We start from the raw sequence: 19,545 nt of genomic DNA on the forward strand, positions 1-19,545 counted from the left end.
GACCCTGGACAGCTCCCAGTGCAGCCTTCTTCACTGGGGAAATGGGGAAGGCGCTTATTAAATAAACAGTTCTAGAAAGTGGGAAAAGGCTCCCCTTCACCCTGAGACCCCAGCAAGGCCAGTGGCCATGGGAGCCTGAGCTGAGGAGTGCTGGTTAGCAGTCAGCGGAGTTGAGAGCACTGAGCATCTTCAGGAAAGGGGCAGATGGCCCTGAAAGGACAGTGGAGGACATTTTGCTGATTCCAGCTTTGAAGGAGACTAGTTTGTTCCTCCCACAACCCTCTTTCCACAGGAAAGATAACCAGAGACAATAATTTAGTTCTACCTCTATTTATTGCTACCAACCCATCACCCCCATCATATTTACACTCAAACTATTCAAAGATAGATTCTGTGAGAGTTCCTGGTAGTAGGTTGAGAAGTGTGTCCACTAAGCATGCAATCCTAGACATGGTGGGCACCGTTTGTCCCAGGGCCACTAGGGCCCTGGGAAAGGATTATTCTGGGAATTCAGGGCACAGACTTGGTACTGGGGTCAACGGAGGCCCCCACCCACAGATACTCTCCCTCTCCTTCTGGTGCTCAAAGTACATCAAAACCTTTAGCAGAGCAAAGGTAGAGTAGTAGACTCCCCAGTGTCCAGCTTTGTGCTTTCCTTGTAAGGACCCACACAAGAGGCCAAGTCTGGGCCTGGACTCATGAGTGGTTTCTGAGGAGCAGTTCTGTCCTTGGAAGCCAGGTCTGACCATCTGCCATTGTGGAAGTGTCACAAGGGGCCCGGAGTGGAAGGGGAGGGCGTGTACTGTCTGAGGCATGGGCATTGTTTTAAGCTTGGGGGAGTGGCGGCTTGGCCGAGTCACATGGGGAGGTATGGAAGGGGTGAACAGGAGGAGCTGTTTCATTTGAGAGCCTGAGGCCCCTCAAGCCCCGTCAGCAAACCTCACTGCTGTCCTTGGCCACAGGTAATGGGGCAGCAGGCATTTAATGTCACAGAATGTCAGAGTTGGCAGGGCCCTCAGCGACTACCCATTCTTATCCTAGCCAGTCCTCCCAACTGGGGAAGGCAGTCGGTTTAAGTGACACAGTGATTTAGTGGCTAAACTCCTAAGCAAGTTAACATGGAGGAAAGTAGGAAAGATACACATGGTTTTCTTCAAACCTGATTTAGAAAAGTCTGGATTTACCCGTAACCAATTAGAGTCCTTTTCAATGGCCAGCTTCCCTAGGGTGTTGAGACTGACCCGAAACACTGACCTGGCCCCCTTTTCAGGAGCAGCGCTACAGGTGAAGGTGGTGTGGAGCTGGAGAGTTTGGAGGCCTCGGTGGTGAGGGGCCCGGGCCGGGTGGCTGCTCGATGTCCCCCTTGCTTTGGCTGCAGCCCAAAGGGCTGTGCTGTCAGTAGGTGGTGGAGGGAGGTGGCCCAGCAGGTGGATGCGACTCCACGGCTTGTGTCCACTCCTGCTGGACACCTGTAAGGCTCCGCTGGCCTCTGCAGCCCTAGGTGCCCGGGGGGGAGTGGGACCGGGCTTGGCGCCCAGTCCTAGTCCATGACCCAGGCCACCATGGGAGGCCGGGCCCACCCCATCCCCGCGGCCTTGGCTGCTCCGGCCTAGCCTCGGCCCGTGCGGTCGCCACCTCAAGGGGCCCCGGCCAGAGAGAGGCTGTGCAGCTGCTCTTCGGCGCCCGCCAGCTCCGCCTCATCGCGCCCGCTCTCCGAGCCCTCGAAGCAGCCTGAATCGCGCGGGATGTCCACTTTGGGCTCTGCCATTGTGTGCACTGCTGGCTCCTGGCTGCTCTCAGCGCCCTCTTCTGCCTCCTCACTGCCGGCTGCCACGGATGAGGGAAGGAGAGGAATGTGAGGGGCTTGGGCCTTAGCTGGGAGGGGGGCTTCAGAAGCCCTGGGGGGCCCATGTGGGTGGGGGACCCTGGGAAGTCCACTGCGGTCTATCTCTCCCTCTGGGCGACCCCCTCTCCACTGCTGCCCCTTCTGGCTTAGAAGCAGGTGGGACTGGTTTCCAGGCCAGTTCCCCCGCCCAGGAGCTCACTGAGCTAGTAGCCAGGAAACCTGCTCTTGAAATCTGGCTTGGTTATTACCCATCGTTGAGGCCTCAATTCCATGCCTCACTTTCTCTGGCCCTAAGTCTCCCCTTTGATCCCAAAGGGAGTTGAGCCTGATCCCCAAAACCCTTCCTCCCCACAAGCTCTGCCCAATACTGGAGTTCAAGTGTTGGGAAGCTCCTGCCAATGGCAGAGGGGCCCTGGGGCAGGACCAGGGCCCGCCTCCCTTCCCCGCCCCCCTCCCCGCCCCTAAGCCCACTCACTGTCATAGTCCAGCAGCAGCTCAGCGGCCGTTAGCAGCTTGGCCCGGTGCTGCGGGTCCATGATATTCAGCTCGTTGAGATGTGTTTCCCGCAGCTCTTTGAAGTCCTCCAGGGTCTGGTAGCCATTGAGCAGCAGGGTGGATGTGTGCTCCTGTGGGTGGAGGCAGGCCACTAGCACGGCCACTGACAAGCCACCCCCACCTGGGAACCCTCTCTCCCCACATAGCTGACTTGCCCTGGCACCCCAATCCCTTGCTCCCAGACACTACTGCAAGTCCCCGCTCAAACCTCGAGGCCAATGCGCTCCAGAAGTTCATGAAGAGTCTTGGGCTTGGGCCTCTTGCCTTTGCTCTGTCGGCGGCTGGGGCGGGAAGGCCCCACAGCCTCCTCGGGCAGCACATCCACGTAGATGAACTTGAAAGAGCCCAGTCTACCATTGAGCAGGCCCAGCCACGTGCCAACAGGTGGCTTTTCAATGATCTGGATCACATCTCCTTTCTGTGGGAGGAGAGGAGAGCAGGATGCAGCAGGAGCGAGGCCCCTTGGCCTCTGCTGACAGCATCCTACCTTGGTTCAATCAAGCCTCTTTTATGGGTGCAGCCTACGAGGCTCAGCAGGGGCCCGGATGCCAACCTTACCTGCAGTTTCAGGGAGTCGTGGTCATAGGGGCTGGGAGTGAAGTCGGTGTGGACTCGTGCCCGGCCACAGAAGGGCCCTGTGTACTGGGGGGCAGGTGGTTCCTCCCCAAAGTTGCCAGAGCCTGGGCTGGGGCTACACAGCTCACTGCCTGCAGGAAACGGAGCAGGGAGGAAGGTTACCTTTGTCCCAGGACAGCTGAGTCAGTGCCCAGCAGGTACCTTCCAAGGATACATGCTAGGGAAGAAAGCTGGGCTCTGGTAAGTCTCACACCACAGAAGGGATTCTGACCTCACCCCTCAGCCACCCTGCAGGAGCACAGCTTCCCTTCTGGGGTACCAGACATGAAAATAGTTGACCATAGAAGGAGAAATGGCTCACAGACCGATGACTGGGCAAATTGGGAAGGCCTCTAGGTAACAACTGGACCAACATCCCAATGAACAGATGAGGAAAACTGAGGCCAGACAGGCCAAGTGACCTGCCCAAGGCCTCTCACTTTGTAACTGGGCAGCACTGGGTCCATTAGATGTCATGTTTCCTGACTTCCACTCCAGTACTCCTGTGAGTCACTTTCCACCCAGGAAGTCACACCCTGCATCAATATTTTACTTTCTCTACTTAATAAGACTCAGTGTCTAGTTACAACATCGCACGGAAACTCAGACAGGCTCTTACTCTCTGGGAAGGACAGGGTGAAAGGCATCATTTAAGTGGCTTTCAGTGGGGGCAGGGAGGTGTCTTCGGAGCCAGAGAAAGATCAGAGAACTTGGTACGAGACAGGAGGGGGAGAAAGGGAGTGCCTCTGTGGGTCTGCAGATGACAGTTCAAAGTCCCTCCCTCTAGGCAGGGCTGCTGGAAGCTCCTGTCCACCCCCACGGACATCTAGAACATGCCAAGTAGTGCCCTGAGCCCAGCAAACCATGGGCTGATGTCCATGAGGCTGAGTCTTCACAGCTGGAGACCTTATACCCCCACCCTTAGCCTGGATGTCAGAGGCCCAGGGAGCCATAGCCTCTAGCCCCCCTTGGAAAGGTAAGGGTGGGCTGGTCCAAGAGGGCAATGGGGCTCTTCCTCTGCCATTGGGCCCTTCCAGCAAGTGGAGGCTCCTCTAGGGCAGACTTAAGTTCACTACTGGGTCCCCTTGGGCAAGTCACTTGACCTCCTGAGCCTCAGTTTTCCCATCAATAAAGTGGGGGTAATAATAGTACCACCCCCTTGAGATTGTTGTGAAGATTTAACGTGAAGAGGCTGGGAAAGGTCCCAGAAGGCAAATGGTAAAGGTTCATTTCTCTTACCATCCCTCCCAGACAGCCACCTGTATGGCCCTAACCCAGTCCTTTCCCCCAGACTCAGCAGGTGTCCCCCTACCTCTCCTACTCACCCGTGGAGGCCTGTCGGTTGAGTGCTGGGAGCTCCCGCTCCTCCTGCTCAGAAAAGGCCAGCGCCATCTTCTCAGGGCCGGGGCTGTCCAGGCTGCAGTCTGGAGACGTCGGGGAGGCTGAGCCCTCCTCCAGAGTGTCTCCCTGCAGGGAAGGGGAGGCAGGAAACCCTGAGCAGCCTTGGCGGGGGTGCACACAGGCAGCTCCAGGTGCAGAGGAAACAGGCCTGGGCTCAGGGGACAAGTGAGGCCTGGCTGGAGCCCAAGTTCTGCCGCTTGCAGGTTGCATGGCACTCTCTGGGCCTTACTTTCCTCTTCCGTAAAGTGGGACTGACAGTCTTTGCCCTGCCTACATCATGGAATGAGGCTCAACTGGGGTGCCTTTGTCAGCTTGAGGTGCCAATGTACACACAGCAAAGGTCTCTGACAGACCCTGGATTCGGCACTGTTACTAGGGCATAGGCAGGCAGATTATGGCATGAGAGAGTCACTACTTTTGACTGTGCTCCTATGTGCCAGAGAATTTCATTCAATCCTCACTCAAGAATATGTACTTGATCATCCCAAGTTTACAGATGAGAAGTCATGGAAATGTTCCCATGTGAGAGCCCACAGCTAAGCTGACCTGATTCTAGAGCTCCTGGGCCTCAGTGGGCCTGGTGTGGGGAACTCTGTCACAACTGGTTCGTTGGGAATAAAAGCCCTGATTTGTAGCAGTTGCCGACTCCTGTGTTGTAAATACTCCCCACCACGGCCCATGGCGAACTACCACAGTCACTGAACACAGACAGCAGACGCCAACAACTTCAAGGGCACGAACAGCAGGGAAAGTCAGTTCAAGAATTAGGAAATCAGGAGTTTTTAAGACTGACTTTAGTCTTTTCCTTTTTAACATAATTGACTCAATTCTCAGTTGTATAAATGAATTTTCAATAATGGTTGTGTCTCACACCTGGCTCACAAAATTCCTGAAAATTTGAACCAACTGCTGTCCTGAGCCGGCATGAGCCCGTTAGTACGAGCTGACTGCAGCACCCCATTGCCAGGGCTCCTCCTCCAAGAGCCACGAGCACACAGACTCACTGTGTGACTTGAGCTACTGGGATGTGCCTGCCCACAGCTGTCTGTCCCGCCTTCCCTCCCTGGGCTGAAGCCAGCCTTCTCTATTTGCTCTCATAGGTCCTCTCCTTGAATCAAGCCTTCCCAATCCCAGGACTCATTCCAAGCAAAACTTTTGAGGTGGATGAGTTTGCCTCAGACGATCTCATCTCCTCAGGCCTGCCTGGCCAAGAAGCTTCTGTCACCCAGACTTTCACCCCTCCTCAGACCCCACTCCTTCTCCCTTAGGATTGTGCCTTCCTGCCATGGCCATGGCCAAGTTAGCTCCCTTCCCCCAGTGACCTTCCTGACTGTAACTGGGTCAGGTCAGGGCATACCCGAGCAGTGGCTATCACGGTGGCCATGCTCACACCCGACCAGAGCGGTGCCTGTCCTCCCTGTCCCCCGCCTTCCCTGGGTCCCAGGCCTCACCATCTCCTCCGACAGGGCCTTCACCATCATCTTGCCCATCTTCCTGTTCATGGTTCGGGAAATTACGGCCCTCCACTTCTTCCCCAGCTTTTTGCCACTCTTCCCAGCATCCTCTGGGGTCGGGACACCTGAGTCATCTTCTGGAATCTGTGACGAAAAAGGTGGAGATCTAGGGACCCTTGTGGCCATGCTTGGGTCCAGGACTTGGGGGCAGAAGGAGGCCTTTGGGTCCTGGCAGAGGCTGGAAGGGTGAGGAGAGCCCCCCATCCCCTGCTTTTAGCTCCAGACCTGTCCTCAGCCGGACTCATTTGCATTTAAATTGACAATGAATTTGCAGTTGAAAAGAATGCAAGGAGTTCCTAGGGCCCAGAATTTTCATCGGTGGGAGAGGTGGGCCTATTATATTTAAACAAACTTTGCCTCAATGATCCTAAAATCGTCTTCCCCCTCCTCCTGCCCTCCTTGCCACTCCCCACCCCCAGATGGGCCGCAGCCAGATCCCCCAGGGGGCTCCGAAACTCACATTATCATCCAGATTAAACTCCTTCTCGCTCACCACAGGGGAGCTGGGTTTGGATTTGGCAAAATCCTTGAAGCTGCTGGATCGCTGAAGCGAGAGCTGGAAGAAGCGGGGTGTCGACATCAGTGGCGCTAAAATGGAGTGAGGAGCAAGGTTCCCGCTCCAACACACCGCCCCTACCCCAGGGCTGGGCAAGGTCACGGCTGCCCTGAGGGCCCAGGGCTAAGCAGGTGAAGCTGCAAGACGTCCTCCTGGCTACCTGGCTTCCTCCTGTTCTTTAGCTGTGAACTTGCCTCGTGCTGACCACACAGCAAGTGGCCTGAGAGCCTCAGCCCCACTCAGGCCTCAGATTAAGCCCACATTTCCATCAGTGCCTGAGGTTTGGTCCCCAGAACCCTGTAGTGAAAGACTCAATGAGTCTGAGAAAACGCATGTGTCCTACTAGAAACACACAGCAGCACATACAACAGCGTCCCCTGTTTTAATACAGCAGAGTAAATCCCAAACGCCGCAGCCTGGCTTCCAGGCCCTAAGCCTTCCCCTAGCCTGGTTTCCTGTGACAGTGATCGCAGCAAACACACTGGGGCCTCCAGCCTGTGTCCCAAGAAGAGCAAGAGAACCCCCAGACCTGGCATTACGACCAGGCATTACACTTTCTGGAAAGCCACAGTAGAAACTTATTCAGAGAAGGTGCCCACAGACTTGGGACACAAATGACTGGGCTTAACATAGTAAAAGAAAGCTACCATGTTCTCTCTCTTCATCTCTGCTTTTAACCTTAGTCGTAATGCGATGAGCTGGGCATTGATGACATGTGCCAGTATTCAGACTTTTAGGCCAGAGCTATTGTTTGTGCTGGGAATGAAAAACATTGCCTGCCGTTATCAGCAAACAAAGGATGCTCCATCAGCCACTACCACCGACCTGATGGTGAGCCTGAGGGAGCTCAGGATGAAGACAAACAGGAGGCCAAGCCCTCCGCCACTGCAGCCACCCCCAACGGTGTACCCTGAGGGGACTCAGGATGGAAAGGAACAGGATACTGGCCCTAGACAGCTAAGGTGCATATCAAAGGAATGATTTCAATGAGCCCAGACTCCTGTATCTTCCCATACACAAAAAAGTGCTAAATTCTTTAACTTGTAATGTCTAGTTTCCTTTAACAGTAATCTTTTGATGTTCTGGCTACCTGGTTTCTGTTGCAAAACTGCTAGGTATCCTGGCTCCTCCCTCCTGGGTTTGAAGTCTCAGAAAGTCCGCAGAATAAAACATAAAACATAATTCTCAACTTTGAGGTCATGCTTTTTTTTTTTTCAGTTGACAGTGCGGATGAGACTGTTTTCAGGAAATGAGCTTTCTTAACTGAATATGCATGCACATGCCAAGATAGCAGCAGAAACCGGGGCCAGGTAAGGAGGGCAGACTTTAGACACAAGAAGTGGAGGCTGAGCCCGAATCAGGATCAACAATCAAGACCAGAGATACACACAGGAACCAGGGTTCACAGATGGCCAGACAGATAGAGCGGGATCGGCTGCAGACATCAGAGATAAGGGCTTGAGGAACCGAAGCCCCAAACCCACACAAAGCTTAAAGTTTCACATCCTCTTTCCTACGAAAGGGGGGGGGGGGGAGTCCAGTGACAATTCCCCAGGGCAGGGGCAGTATCACCTGCCCACCCCCGCCGTCCCCCCACCTCCGCCAGGGCCTGGGGACTGCAAAGACTAGTTCTCTTGATGGGTCTTGACCAAAAGCAAGTCAGCAATCGGGTCAACGGCCACACCTTCTTAGAGGTCACAGCAAGCCAGCTGACCAGAAACTAGGTCCGTGGTCAGGCCAAGCAGACCCACCACCATGAAGGCCTCCTGGGTGAGGCACCTGCAGCCTCAGGGAGAAAGCCTCTTCTGCATGATGTGGGGGAGCTGGGAAGGGGGCTGAGTGGGAGCAGGGGTGAGAAAGCATGGCTGGGGGGTGACTTCTCCCATTCCCACGCATCTCCTCCATCCTCATCCCCTGGTTTTCCCTGCCCACTGTTCTTTCCTCTTTCTCTCCCTTGCTTTCCCCTTCTCTCCTCCACTTTCCATTCATTTCCTCCTCTTGTATGGCTAGGATGCAGCTGCCTGGATAACTTCCTTCTCTTATTGCCTGGAAAAGAGGGAACAGGGAGAGAGGGTGGGCACCAGGCTGGCCTGGGCCCAAGGAGGGCAGGCTGGCCTGCTATTTTTAGGCAAGTGGGGCCTATTGTGGCCTTCCCTCCACCAAGCCTGAGTCTGGTCTGCAGACCAGGAGGCTGAGAGTCGCCCCTGAAGCCCTAGGGACTGGGGAGCCTGGAAAGCCAACCGCAGAGCAGGCGTGAGGCCGGAAGTGGGCTTTGTTAGGGAAGAGTAAACTCACCTCCAGGCTGCCCTCTAATTGCAGTTCTTTCCTTTTCCTGTCATTAATCTACAGTTGGGGGGCTGGGAAGGGGGGCCTTTGGCCCCTGGGACCTTGTATCAGGGTCCCTCTGTCTCAGCTTTAGCTCAAAACGGGAGAAAACAATCTAAAAGGGCCATAGGGGTGGTGCTGGGACTTGTGCCTGGCCAGCTGCTCCTCAGCCCAGGGACATGGAAAGGACTAGACAAGTTCTTTGGGGGACTAAGGGTGAGGGCCAGCTGGCAGGGGGTGGGGTGGTTGCCTTGCCACCCACCTCTAAAGGCAGGAGCAGCCCCAAATATCCTGAATGCCTTTTGGTGAGCCTGAAGTGACCCCATCACTCAGGTATGAGTGGAATCTTTGAGCCCTTTTGGATTTTTTGCCTGGCCTCCCTTTAGGGTGACGCCTTCCTTGGGATCCTGACCAGGGCGGAAGGTATACCATATACTGTTGGCCCCTTTTTCATGTCTAAGCGGAGTATACACGCCTCTCACAAAGAACTACTTTCCTGACATTGCTGAGTTCATCTCTGGGATGTGTGGCCATCGGTGAGTTAATAACCTCGCCAAACCTCAGTCTCTTTACTTGGCTTTGGCCGGCAAGAGTTTGCATCTTATGTACAACCGAATCACTGTGCTGAACACCAGAAATTAACACCACAGTGTAATTCAACTATATGTCAATTAAATTTTTTTATATGTCAATTAAAGAAAAAGTTCACATCGTGGTTCTGCCATTGACAGGCTGTGTAAAGCTGGGTGTGTTCCTCAGCTTCTCTGGGCTTCTGTTTCCCAGTGGGTGAAATGAAGACCACAGCACCCACTTGATTGGGATGTTGTGAGGCTGAGAGGGCCGAGTGCCTGACACAGCAGGCGCTCATGGCCTGTCCGGGCATGCTTAGCCTTCCCTACGACCCACCTCCAGGCTCTTACCAAGGGCATGCCCACCTGGAACAATCCGCCCTTCTCTCAGTCAACCGTAGTTTCTCCTCTCCTTCAGAATCCACTTTAACTGGAAACAACGCAAATGCCCATCAACTGAAGAGTGGATCTGTGAATTGTGACAGAGTCACACAAGGGAATAGCACATGGCGGTGAGCTTCGTGCAGCTCTCCCCAACAATATGATGAGTCGCACAGATACGCTGTGGGGCAGAAGGGACCAGCCACCAGGGTATATTATATGGTTCCTTGTGTGGAAAGTTCAAAATCCAGCGGAAGTAATCCAGCTGTTGGAAGTCAGGACAGCGGTTGCTCTTGGGGAAAGGGGGCATGCTGTGACTGGCAGGGGCATGAGGGAAGCTTCTGGAGGGCTGGAAGTACTCTGTTCGATCTCAGTGCTACCTACATGGGGATACTCACTTTATAGAAATTCATTGCGTGCTACATTTATGATTGATGCACTTCTTTGGATGGATATTAGACTTCAATAAAAAGGTTTTTCAAATCCAGTTTTAAAGGCACCGCCCCCTGCAGGAAACCCTCCTTGATTACCCTCCTCAGAGTCTCACACTGCCCCCACTGGCATCTTCTTTCCTTGCTTCCTAAGCAAGCTCGGCTTTCCTGGCTTTCCCCAGGTGTCTCTGCAGCGACCCTCTCAGCTCCTTCAGCGTACCAGTCGTACACCGAGAACCCTCTGGGCTCTGGGCGCTTGCAGGTGCATGTGTGAGAATCCAGTAAGGAGGGATTAAACACCTCCCCTGTGCCCAGCACCCTGCCAAGCACTTCATGTGTGCCAGCTCACTTCAGCCTCACCACAGCCATGTCTTACATCCTCACTTCCCAGCAGAGGAGACTGAGATTCAGAGAAATGAAATGACCTAGGCAGAGTCACTCAGCTGGCAGTGGGACGAGCAACAGTTTGAACCCATGTCTGTGACTCTGGAAGCCTGTGCTTGTTGCTATGCTCAGAGCTCATGAAGTCATCCACCAGTATAGAAGTGGATTGAGGGCAATGGCGACTGCGCATGTTATTTGGAAGGAGCTACCAGGAGATCAGGTGGGAACATGGAGGCAGAAGGGCTTGGGAAGGCTTCGTGGAAGAGGAGGTACATTTGAGCTGGGGTGTGCAGGAGAGACAGGATTTCTCCAGGTGGATCTGGGAAAAGTTTGATAGAGAGCGAGAGTTAGGGATGTTCAAAACGTGGTGTTGGGATGGTGGGTACGCCAGTGTGTGGGGTGGGAGGTGGAGCAGAAAAGGCCGTGGAAGGCCCTTGCCAGCTTTGTCAATGAACTTGGGCATTAGTCTGTGTGCAGTGAGGAGCCAGTGGAAATGTGAAGTGCATGCTGGTAGAGGGGGGCGTCATGCCAGAGGGGTGCTGTAGGAAGGGAACCCCAAGGGAAGTAGTGTTTTGGGATTGGGGAAGAAAGGGGCAGGGGGAGACTGGAGGGAGGGGACAGTCGAGCATTTGAATGAAACGATTCCTCTGCACTTCCACTGGTGTGAGGTCTGGGGTATAGTCAAAAAGTAGGGGTGTGGTGTGGCAGGACCATCCTTAGGGGAGGCAGGTTCCAGGAAAAACCCCTTTCCACTTCCTACACTTCAACAGATAATGAGGGAGTGCAGAGATACCTTGATGGAGGTGAAAGTCTCCAAAAGGCAACCAAAGGGTATGCCCCCCAGCCTGGGGGTCTCCCTAGTCCTTCCTGATGCACAGTAGGTGCCACATCCTGACCCTACCATCTTGGAGGGTCTGTTCCCGACTCTGTTGCCTGGAAGGTCACTCATTCCATAGCCATCTGGGTCGGCCCTGCAGAGCCCTCCTGCTGATAGGTTGAGTCTTTTATGCTTATCAGACTCTTCTAGTGCTTCTGAGATCAGTAGGGAGACAAGAGAATAGAGGGAGAAGGGGTTAAGACTCTGGACACTGACAAATCTTGGCTTGGATCCCTGCTCTGCAGCTTACTAGCTGTGTGACCTTGGGAAAGTCCTTCACCTCCCTGAGCCTCAGGCATAAAATAAAGACAATGCCTGCCCCTACCTCACAAGATTGTCGTGAAGAGCCGACAAGCTACGAGGTGGGTAGAGTGCACAGAACAGTGCTTGGGACCTGATGGGCTAGTAAGTCCTGTTTTCTCCACTTCAGGGCTGCGACCAAGGTTCATTCTTTGCGGTGTCCTCCCTGCCTTCACCCACACCTGCACCATCACCCCCTCGTGTGCACATGCACACATGCGACAGAGTGTGCTGACATTTATTGTTCCAGGCAATCCCTACACCCTCCTGGGGTGGGCAAATCAGTAACGATTCCCCTCTTCCGAGGTGAGGAAACTGAGGCCCAAGGAAGGTTAGTGAACTGTCCAAGGTCCTACAGCTGGAATCTGGTAGGATTCCAACTCCACCTTCTTGTCCCGTGCCCAGCACATCTCTACTTGGTCGGCCTGAGGGGAGGACTGGGGCAGGAGAGGGAGGCTTTCCCCTCCACCACGTCGCCTTGGCCTCTGAGGGGAAGGGACTTGCCCAAGTCACAGTGCTGGAGCCTGGCCTCTGCCTCCAGGCCCGGGGAAGATGCTGTCTCCACCTTCTGAAAAGTTGTCTTTTCTAAGGACACTTCCATGGGGATAAGCCTTGGAGAGTGGCTCTGGAGGCCAGTCCAGGTTCTGCAGGGGTGAGGTGGGGTTGGCCTGGACAGCACTCCCCGGGAGGACATGGCCCTCAGAGGGCTACCAGGGCCTTGACTCTCCTGGGAGAGACCAGGGGAAAATCCCGGAGGCCCAGTCACCAGACACAGAATCTGGATAATGGAAGTCGGGAAAGAAGATGGGACTTCTGGCTTCTGTGAGCCACCGAGCACCTCCACCTGAGGTGACCCAGGGTCCCAGTGTCAGCTCTTTCACAGCCTCTTTCCTCCAGTTCAGCTCCCCTGTGGTTTGGGGCCCAGCAAGGTCTAGAGCGGTCTCTGCTTCCCACCCCCAGCAGCCGGAGAGCAAGGGGAAATGGACCCGCTCGCCAAGGAGGGGCAGCCAATGGCAAGTCTGCTGGGGCTAGCACCGCACGGAGCTTGGACAGGGGTGACAGAGCTGGTGTGAAGAATCATAAATCTCTTTCCCACCCGCCCACCTCCACTGCAACCTTAGCGAAGCCATTGGGGTGCAGAGAGTATAGCCGGAAGTGGCAGCCACCCCAGGACCTGAGATGGGGCAGGATGCACACCCCAGTGCCCTGAGGCTCAGCAACTTAGCTGGCTCAGTCTCTGCCTGGGGGCTGCTCCCCCGACAAAGGGGCTCCCCCATGAAGCACCTGGGCTGGGCTCCAGGGGAAACCAGCAGGACACAGTGAGGGCCTGGAGGCCCCAGACCTTGACCCATGGCTATGCTCGGCCTCTGGGACCTGGTTCAGGTCTACTTTGGAATGGTCCTTGGATCCTGCTGGATGCGCAGCATGTACTGGCTGATTACCTGGGGGATTCTTACAGTCGAATCAAAGAATTAAGTCTAGAAATCCTCAAATCCAACTAGAGAAACCTAGGTGTGGGCAGAGCCTTCAAGGAATCTTCTAGTCTGGCCTCATAGCTCCAGGAAGATGAACACCTCAGCTGCCTATAGCGGCTGCTTTTCTTCCTGGCCTTTAAAATCCCCCCACAGAATTTTTTCTTCATTAGCCTTCACTCCTACTCCCCTTCTCACCAGCTTCATTTCTCATCCTTCACAAATAATTTTTCCCCTCCTGGGACGAAGCTGTACGCCCCCTGCGTCTCATTGTAGGTTTGGAGGCCCTTTCCCTGAGTCTACAAATTGTGTGGGGCCCCATCTCCAGGTTAGCCCCCTCTCTTGTGGGCCCCGGGAGCTACAACAGAGTTGAAGCAAGTGGGCAAAGCCTGGGCTACGGCCAAAGGGCAGGGGCCCTGGGAGCATCATGGCTCCTAGCTGAGTGGCCCAGCGGAGCCCTTTGAGTAAGATGGCCCCTGAGAGGCAGGCTCAGGCAGAAGCAGTGGCGGGACCGGTGTAGGGGAGAGAGAATTAAGTACAGTCTTAAGATTCAACTTGAGAATGGTATTTTATGATTCTCGAACTCTAAGATTCTGGTCCTGAATTTTAGGTTTCTGTCTTACAGCATCGCAGGGTTGAATTCTACAACTCTAGACTTCTAAGACTGTATCTGTAACTCTGTTTCTCAGAATTTTGTAACTCTCTTCTGTACTTCTGTTACTCTAGTAACCTCTGGGCCCATGTCCCATTGCCCTTGGGAGAATGGCCCTTGTCTAGAGACTAAACATATGGCCTTTGGCTCTTCCAATTTCTGTGAGCCCTGGAGAAGATGGGTTGAAAGAGCAGAGGGAAGGAAGCAATCAGTTCCCAAAGATGCTCCTCACCTTTTTCTTCTGAGTGGGCTCCTTCTCACCGGCGTTGGAGGGCTTACGGCGCAACATGGTCCTCTACACTGGTGATACTCCGTCCCTGCTCTTGTAGGTGTTGAGATGCGGAGGCCTCTTGCTCAGCCTCACCAGCACCGTCCAGGAGGCACGGCATGGACTGAGCCTCTGGCTGCCACTCTGACTGCTGCAGTGGCAGCTTGGGGGTGCGGGCCATGGACACCAGGCGGCAGTGGCATACAGGAAGCCCTGTCACGTGACCTGCTCTTACAGCAATCGCAGCCCCTGCTGGCCCCTAGGGAGGAAGGAAGTCCCAGCTTCAGTCTCCAGAGATTCTGATGCAGACGGCTCTTGGGTTGAACAAGCAGAGAAAAGTCCCTACCCTGCCATCTCATGGCAACCATCACTGGTCCTTCAGCCAATCAGCCTGACATGATGTGGCCTACTCAAGCCCTTTGTCTCACTGATCATAATCCAGAAACCAAAAGTGGGACCATCTCTCTGCTTGTTGGGCCAGTGCTCCTGGTCTCCTGGCAACACCAAGGTCATCACTGCCGTCACTACCTCTACCATCCCCCCATAACCATCACTCCTAGCTACAGCCATCACCTTACAGCCAGCACCCCTGAAGTCATCTCCACTGCTGTCGGCACACCTACAGCCATCAGTGCTAGAGCAACCATCCCTACAGCCGACACCCTCAGCCATCATGCCTACAGTAATTTTCACTGCGGCTCTCATTGTTACAACCATCGTCCTCTCCACTGTTACACTTATGGATGTTACAGCCAGTCACCTGCAGGACACTCTTACCCCCTACAGCCATCATCCTACAGGCATCCCTGCAGCCAACACCTTTCAGCTGTCGTCCCTGCAGTCATCCCACAGCCGTTAGCACCACTACAGACATCATTGCTAAAACAGCCCTCAGCCATCTGCCTCAATCTGCCTCGCCACTGCCACTATCACTTGTGCAGCTATCATCCTCAGAGCTGTCACCCTTACAGACATTATTGCTATAGTCAGTCATCCCCACTGATGCCCTCACCCCTACAACCATAACCCCTAGAGCCATCTTCTCTCGGTCATCACCCTGAAGCTGTGATCCCCACTGTCACTGGCACACCTACAGCCATCCTCACCAAAGCAGTCACACCTAGAATCAACATCCCTTGGCCGTCATCACTTATATTTATCACCACCACAGCCATCACCATGAAAAAAAAAAAAGCAATTGCAAGCGACTCAACACCACCAGCAAATGTCCTGTGCAGCAGGCATTTCTAGAATGTCTTTGTGCTAAGTTTAGAATGCTCACTTTGTGGGTTATCTGTGGCAGATATTTTAATAACTTTAATGACTTATTCTTATTACAAAAGCAATTCATATTCATCATATACAATTTAGAAAACACGGATAAACAAAAATAAGAAAATTCCATAATTCTCCATAATTATCTTCTACACTATTTGAATGAATATTCTTTTCTGTTTTTGAGCATTTAACCTCTCTCTCCCCGAAGCATGATTTGCACAGAAAGTAGATCAATGGTTCAGGGGGACGGGGAGAGAGAGATCAGGAGAGGCACCAGGACACTTTGGGGAGTGATGGATCGTTTACAACCTTGGTTGTGGTGATGGTTTCATCAGTGTGTACATATGTAAACTCAACAAATGGTATGCTTTAAAAATGTGCAGTTTATTGTAGCTCAGTTATACCTAAATGACCCTGTCTTTAAATTTTTAAAAATTAAAAAAGTCATACTTCACACACTGCATTTGTATCTGCTTGTCAAATTGAACACAGTATCAAGATTTTCTCATACTACACCTCAATTAAAAAAGATTTTTTCATGCCGTGAAATGTGCTTCTATTACATGATTTGTAATGCACCCCCCAGCAGCCCACTGTATAAATGCACCATGATTATTTCACCAGGCCCCTGCAGATGAGCTTAGATTGGCTGATTTTTCACTCTTCATGGTACATCCTTAAGGTAAAAATTCACAGTCATGAATTTTTTCTTAGGCTAAATTTCCAAAAAGGGAATCCTGGGGGTAAAAGGTGTGCATCTTTTTAAGGCTTTCCATTCTGGGGCACTTGTGAAATCAGAGGCTGGCCCTCCCCTTTCCCAAGATGTTCTTGTGACTTCCTCCACCCTTATTCTCCAGCCTGCCCTACGCCCTCCCACCATTCATCGGTCCGGGTGAGCTCAGGAGAGACAAAGTCCTTCTCCCCCAAGCTGAAACCGTACTTCTTTGGCTTTGTCCTACTCAGCCTGCCAGGCCGACCCTCCAAAAGATCGGCGCCCCCAGCACGCTTCCCTCCCGCCACTCCCCTCCTCCCCGGCCTGCGCTTTCCAGCCTGAAAGCCCCTCCCAGGCTGCCCCGAGCGCGGGCGCGGAAACTGCCCGCGGCTGCGCAGCGCGGTGTGAGGGACCCTGCGGGCCCTCGGTGGCGGGCGCGATGGGGGGCGCTGGGTGCGGGGCGCGGCTGCAGGGGCTCCGACGGCCGGAGCGGCCTGGGTGAGGGTGGGGACAGCCGCTGGCAGAACTTTCCCGGCCTGCGCCGCGACGGCATGTCCCGGGCCCGCGCAGGATGTGCCGGCTTCCTGTTTGCGCAGCCCCGGCAGCGAGCCGAGCTCACACACTAACCGCAGAGTCTTCAAAGGCAGCCACCTAACCCCAGCGCTGGGCGGACGCGACAGCCTCGCCGAGGCCTGGGAACAGGCAGCGGGGTGGGGGCTGGGGGTGAGGATGGGGGTGGGGTGGGGTGGGGGGACCTCGAGAGAAGCACGGAGAGACGAGACGACCAGCCCCCAGGACCGAAGGGAGCAGGTGTTTTGAGCTCTGGCCCTTCTGGCTCCTCTTCAGATCTGTCTCTTCTGGTAGGCAGTCCCCGCTCTGGGGGTCCAGGGCTCCCCCATCCAGACTTGCCTTCCCCCAACTTTTCTCTCCCAGCAGATTGCCCTGGCCCCAGCCCATTAGGTCAGGCTCCAGCTGGCTAATGGGCCCTAAACACTTTAATAGGTTTCCCTTCCAGGCAACATACTTGCATTTCATAGGTTACATTGCAGGTACACAAAGCCCTTAGCTAAAGAAGTGATCCAGGTCAGTAGTTCTGTGAACAAGGCCACCTCAAACTTGATAATGGGCTGGCAAACAGGACCTCAGAGCTCTCTGGGCAGCCTTGTGCCAGGCACTCTGAGGAGATGCAAGATGAATAGCTGTCAAGGTCCCTTGCACCTGGGAGCTTACATCCTAGATGGGGCAGCAAGTTTACACCTGCCCAGCACTTGTTCTTTGCCAAGAGCTTACATTAGTCACTTCAAAAACATTATTTAATCCTCCCCCCTCCCCATAAGTGAGTAATTTAAATTGGGATTATTATGGCGAAGATGTATCCAGTATAAATGTAGGGCAGGAGAGCCTTGATTTAGCAGCAATATTGTGGGGAGAGAGAGAGAGTGTGTGCGTGCGTGTGCGTGTGCATGTGTGTATGTGTGTGTGTGTTGCAGGGTAGCGGGGGGGTGGGGGTGGGAGTGGGGGCGGGGGGGTGTTCTACTGATAGATCTGGGTGAACCCTCAGAGGGCAGCCACAGGGCTGCTAAATATACAAAGGTCATCACTGTAGCCTGCATTCACATAGAGCAACTCACTCCGCATCTGTACCTGCCCCCAGAGATTCCAATTTGGCAGATGATCATGGGTGGGATATTTTGGGCAGTTGGGACCCAGACATGTAGGAAAGCATCCTTCACTCTCTGAATGGGTACAATCCTGATTTGAGAGAGCGCGTAAGAGTTTGGATAAGCAATACCTAAATTTGGAAAAATTTCCCAAATGATTCTTCTCACTTCTCCCTGCCACCTGCATCCAGTTGAAAATAATAACACTACAGGGCAGATGCTGGTGGGCCTTACAACAACCCTATGAGGCAGGCACTGCTGTTATCCTTATTTTCCAGGGAGGAAGCCGAGGCTCAGAGGGGTTCAGCAAACTGTAAGACGACACAGCTAGGAAGGGGCGGGAGCTGAGTTTTAAACACAGGCTTGGTCTGGGTTCAGGGCCTGTACTATTAACCACAGTGGCTCAAGTGCCTCTGATGCAGAGTTCCTGAACTAGGAGGTGAGAGAATTGACACCCTATGCTGGCTGAGGTGCCACAGGGCCACCTTGAAGCAGAGGGGAGTGAAGAGGATGGGGAGGGCGTCTGGAAGTGGCACCATAGGCATAAAAGCTGGATAGTTAGGTTGTTTCAATGGGGGTGATCTATAGGGGAGCCCTAGTCAACCTGGGCAGTACTCAACACCAGTCATATCTGGCTTAGAGGGTTGGGATGGGGAAGCAAGTGGACTTCAAACAGCTGTTGTATAGAGGAGGGAGATGTATTCTGGGTGGCCAGGAATGATGGGGAACAGATAAATGGGAGATTTGGGTTCAGTCCAAGGAAGACATTGTTAATATACAGATGGTACTAGCTCGGCCCTGAAAAGTAGTGATCTTCCTGTCTTGAGAAATGTTCAAGCAGAGACCACATTGTCCCTTGGAAATACCTGGGCATTTCCAAGGTGAAGTCCACCTTGGTAGCCTGACCCATTATCAGATTTCATGGCGGTCATTTTAAGCTGGTAGGGTGAGGAGAGCAAATGTGCAGGTGGGAGGAGGGCAGAAGAGGGCGAGGGGCCTGGGCAGGAAGCATCCTTTCCTCATGGACATAGACAGTACCCACCAAGCTTGCAGCTCAAGGAACGCTGGGGAGCCCAGAGGCTGATGGAAGGGAAAGACAGTCATCTCTGAATTTCTGAATTCGTTTTGAGGTCTTGGTTTAAAAACAAAAAACACCTGCAGGCAGCTGTGGCAATTACCATCAGAAGAGGAGGCTGGGCTTTGGTGTTCAGATAAAAACACTCACGAGTCACTGGAGAGCCTTTCTATGGGAGACGGAGAGACTGGGCTGCTTTGCCTAGGAATCTGTCCAAGGTTACAAGAACAAAAGTCACTGAGCAGTCCATGGGGACAAGTGTCTAGGGCTCTAGGGAAGAGGGGGAGCAGAAGAACATCCCCTAGAAATGGAGTCAGGTGGAACTGGATCCAAATTGCCATACATCACCTACTGGCTACATGACCTCGGGCAAGTGACCTTGGGGAGTGAGCTCTAGTGAAGACAGTAACAATGATAATGTGGGCCTTGCGGGGGTGGGGGGGAGTGTGGTGTTTGTGTGTGCGCATGCACATCTGCGTGTGTGTGTGCATGTGTGATTAAGTGTAACCAGCATTACCCAGATGACATGTATAGAGAGCGCTCTCAGCCCAGTGGAAGCTCATGTAAAGTTTGGTACCTGGTGGGTGACCCCACGTCATTTCACTCCAGGCTCCATCTGGAGTTTCTCCTCTTGCCTTGGCACCTGCTTCTACATCTCATCTGGGCCCCAATT

At 53.7% G+C, this 19,545-nt stretch overlaps 1 protein-coding gene across 1 annotated transcript; it reads right to left on the minus strand.

Moving 5' to 3' along the window:
• Nucleotides 1–314: 314 nt before the first annotated feature.
• SASH3 (SAM and SH3 domain containing 3) lies at nucleotides 315–14,355 on the minus strand. Its single transcript, XM_032474520.1, has 8 exons — nucleotides 14,111–14,355; nucleotides 6,392–6,487; nucleotides 5,869–6,015; nucleotides 4,342–4,483; nucleotides 2,960–3,108; nucleotides 2,610–2,819; nucleotides 2,322–2,472; nucleotides 315–1,827 (listed from the first exon to the last, which is right to left on the minus strand). The coding sequence occupies exons 1-8, from the start codon at nucleotides 14,165–14,167 to the stop codon at nucleotides 1,637–1,639; spliced, it is 1,143 nt and encodes a 380-aa protein (XP_032330411.1). The 5' UTR covers nucleotides 14,168–14,355; the 3' UTR covers nucleotides 315–1,636.
• Between the last annotated feature and the right edge of the window lie 5,190 nt (nucleotides 14,356–19,545).

This window comes from Camelus ferus, chromosome X (genome assembly GCF_009834535.1).
Source record: "Camelus ferus isolate YT-003-E chromosome X, BCGSAC_Cfer_1.0, whole genome shotgun sequence".
Taxonomy (NCBI): domain Eukaryota; kingdom Metazoa; phylum Chordata; class Mammalia; order Artiodactyla; family Camelidae; genus Camelus; species Camelus ferus.

What these genes read in the sequence shown, in the direction of transcription:
- SASH3 (XM_032474520.1), bottom strand. Translation starts at nt 14,167, where the DNA reads ATGTTGCGCCGTAAGCCCTCCAACGCCGGTGAGAAGGAGCCCACTCAG. An exon ending in CAACCGACAGGCCTCCACGG is followed by an intron (nt 3,109 to 4,341) that starts GTGAGTAGGAGA and finishes CGTTTCCTGCAG; the next exon opens with GCAGTGAGCTGTGTAGCCCC. An exon ending in ACGACTCCCTGAAACTGCAG is followed by an intron (nt 2,820 to 2,959) that starts GTAAGGTTGGCA and finishes CTCCTCCCACAG; the next exon opens with AAAGGAGATGTGATCCAGAT.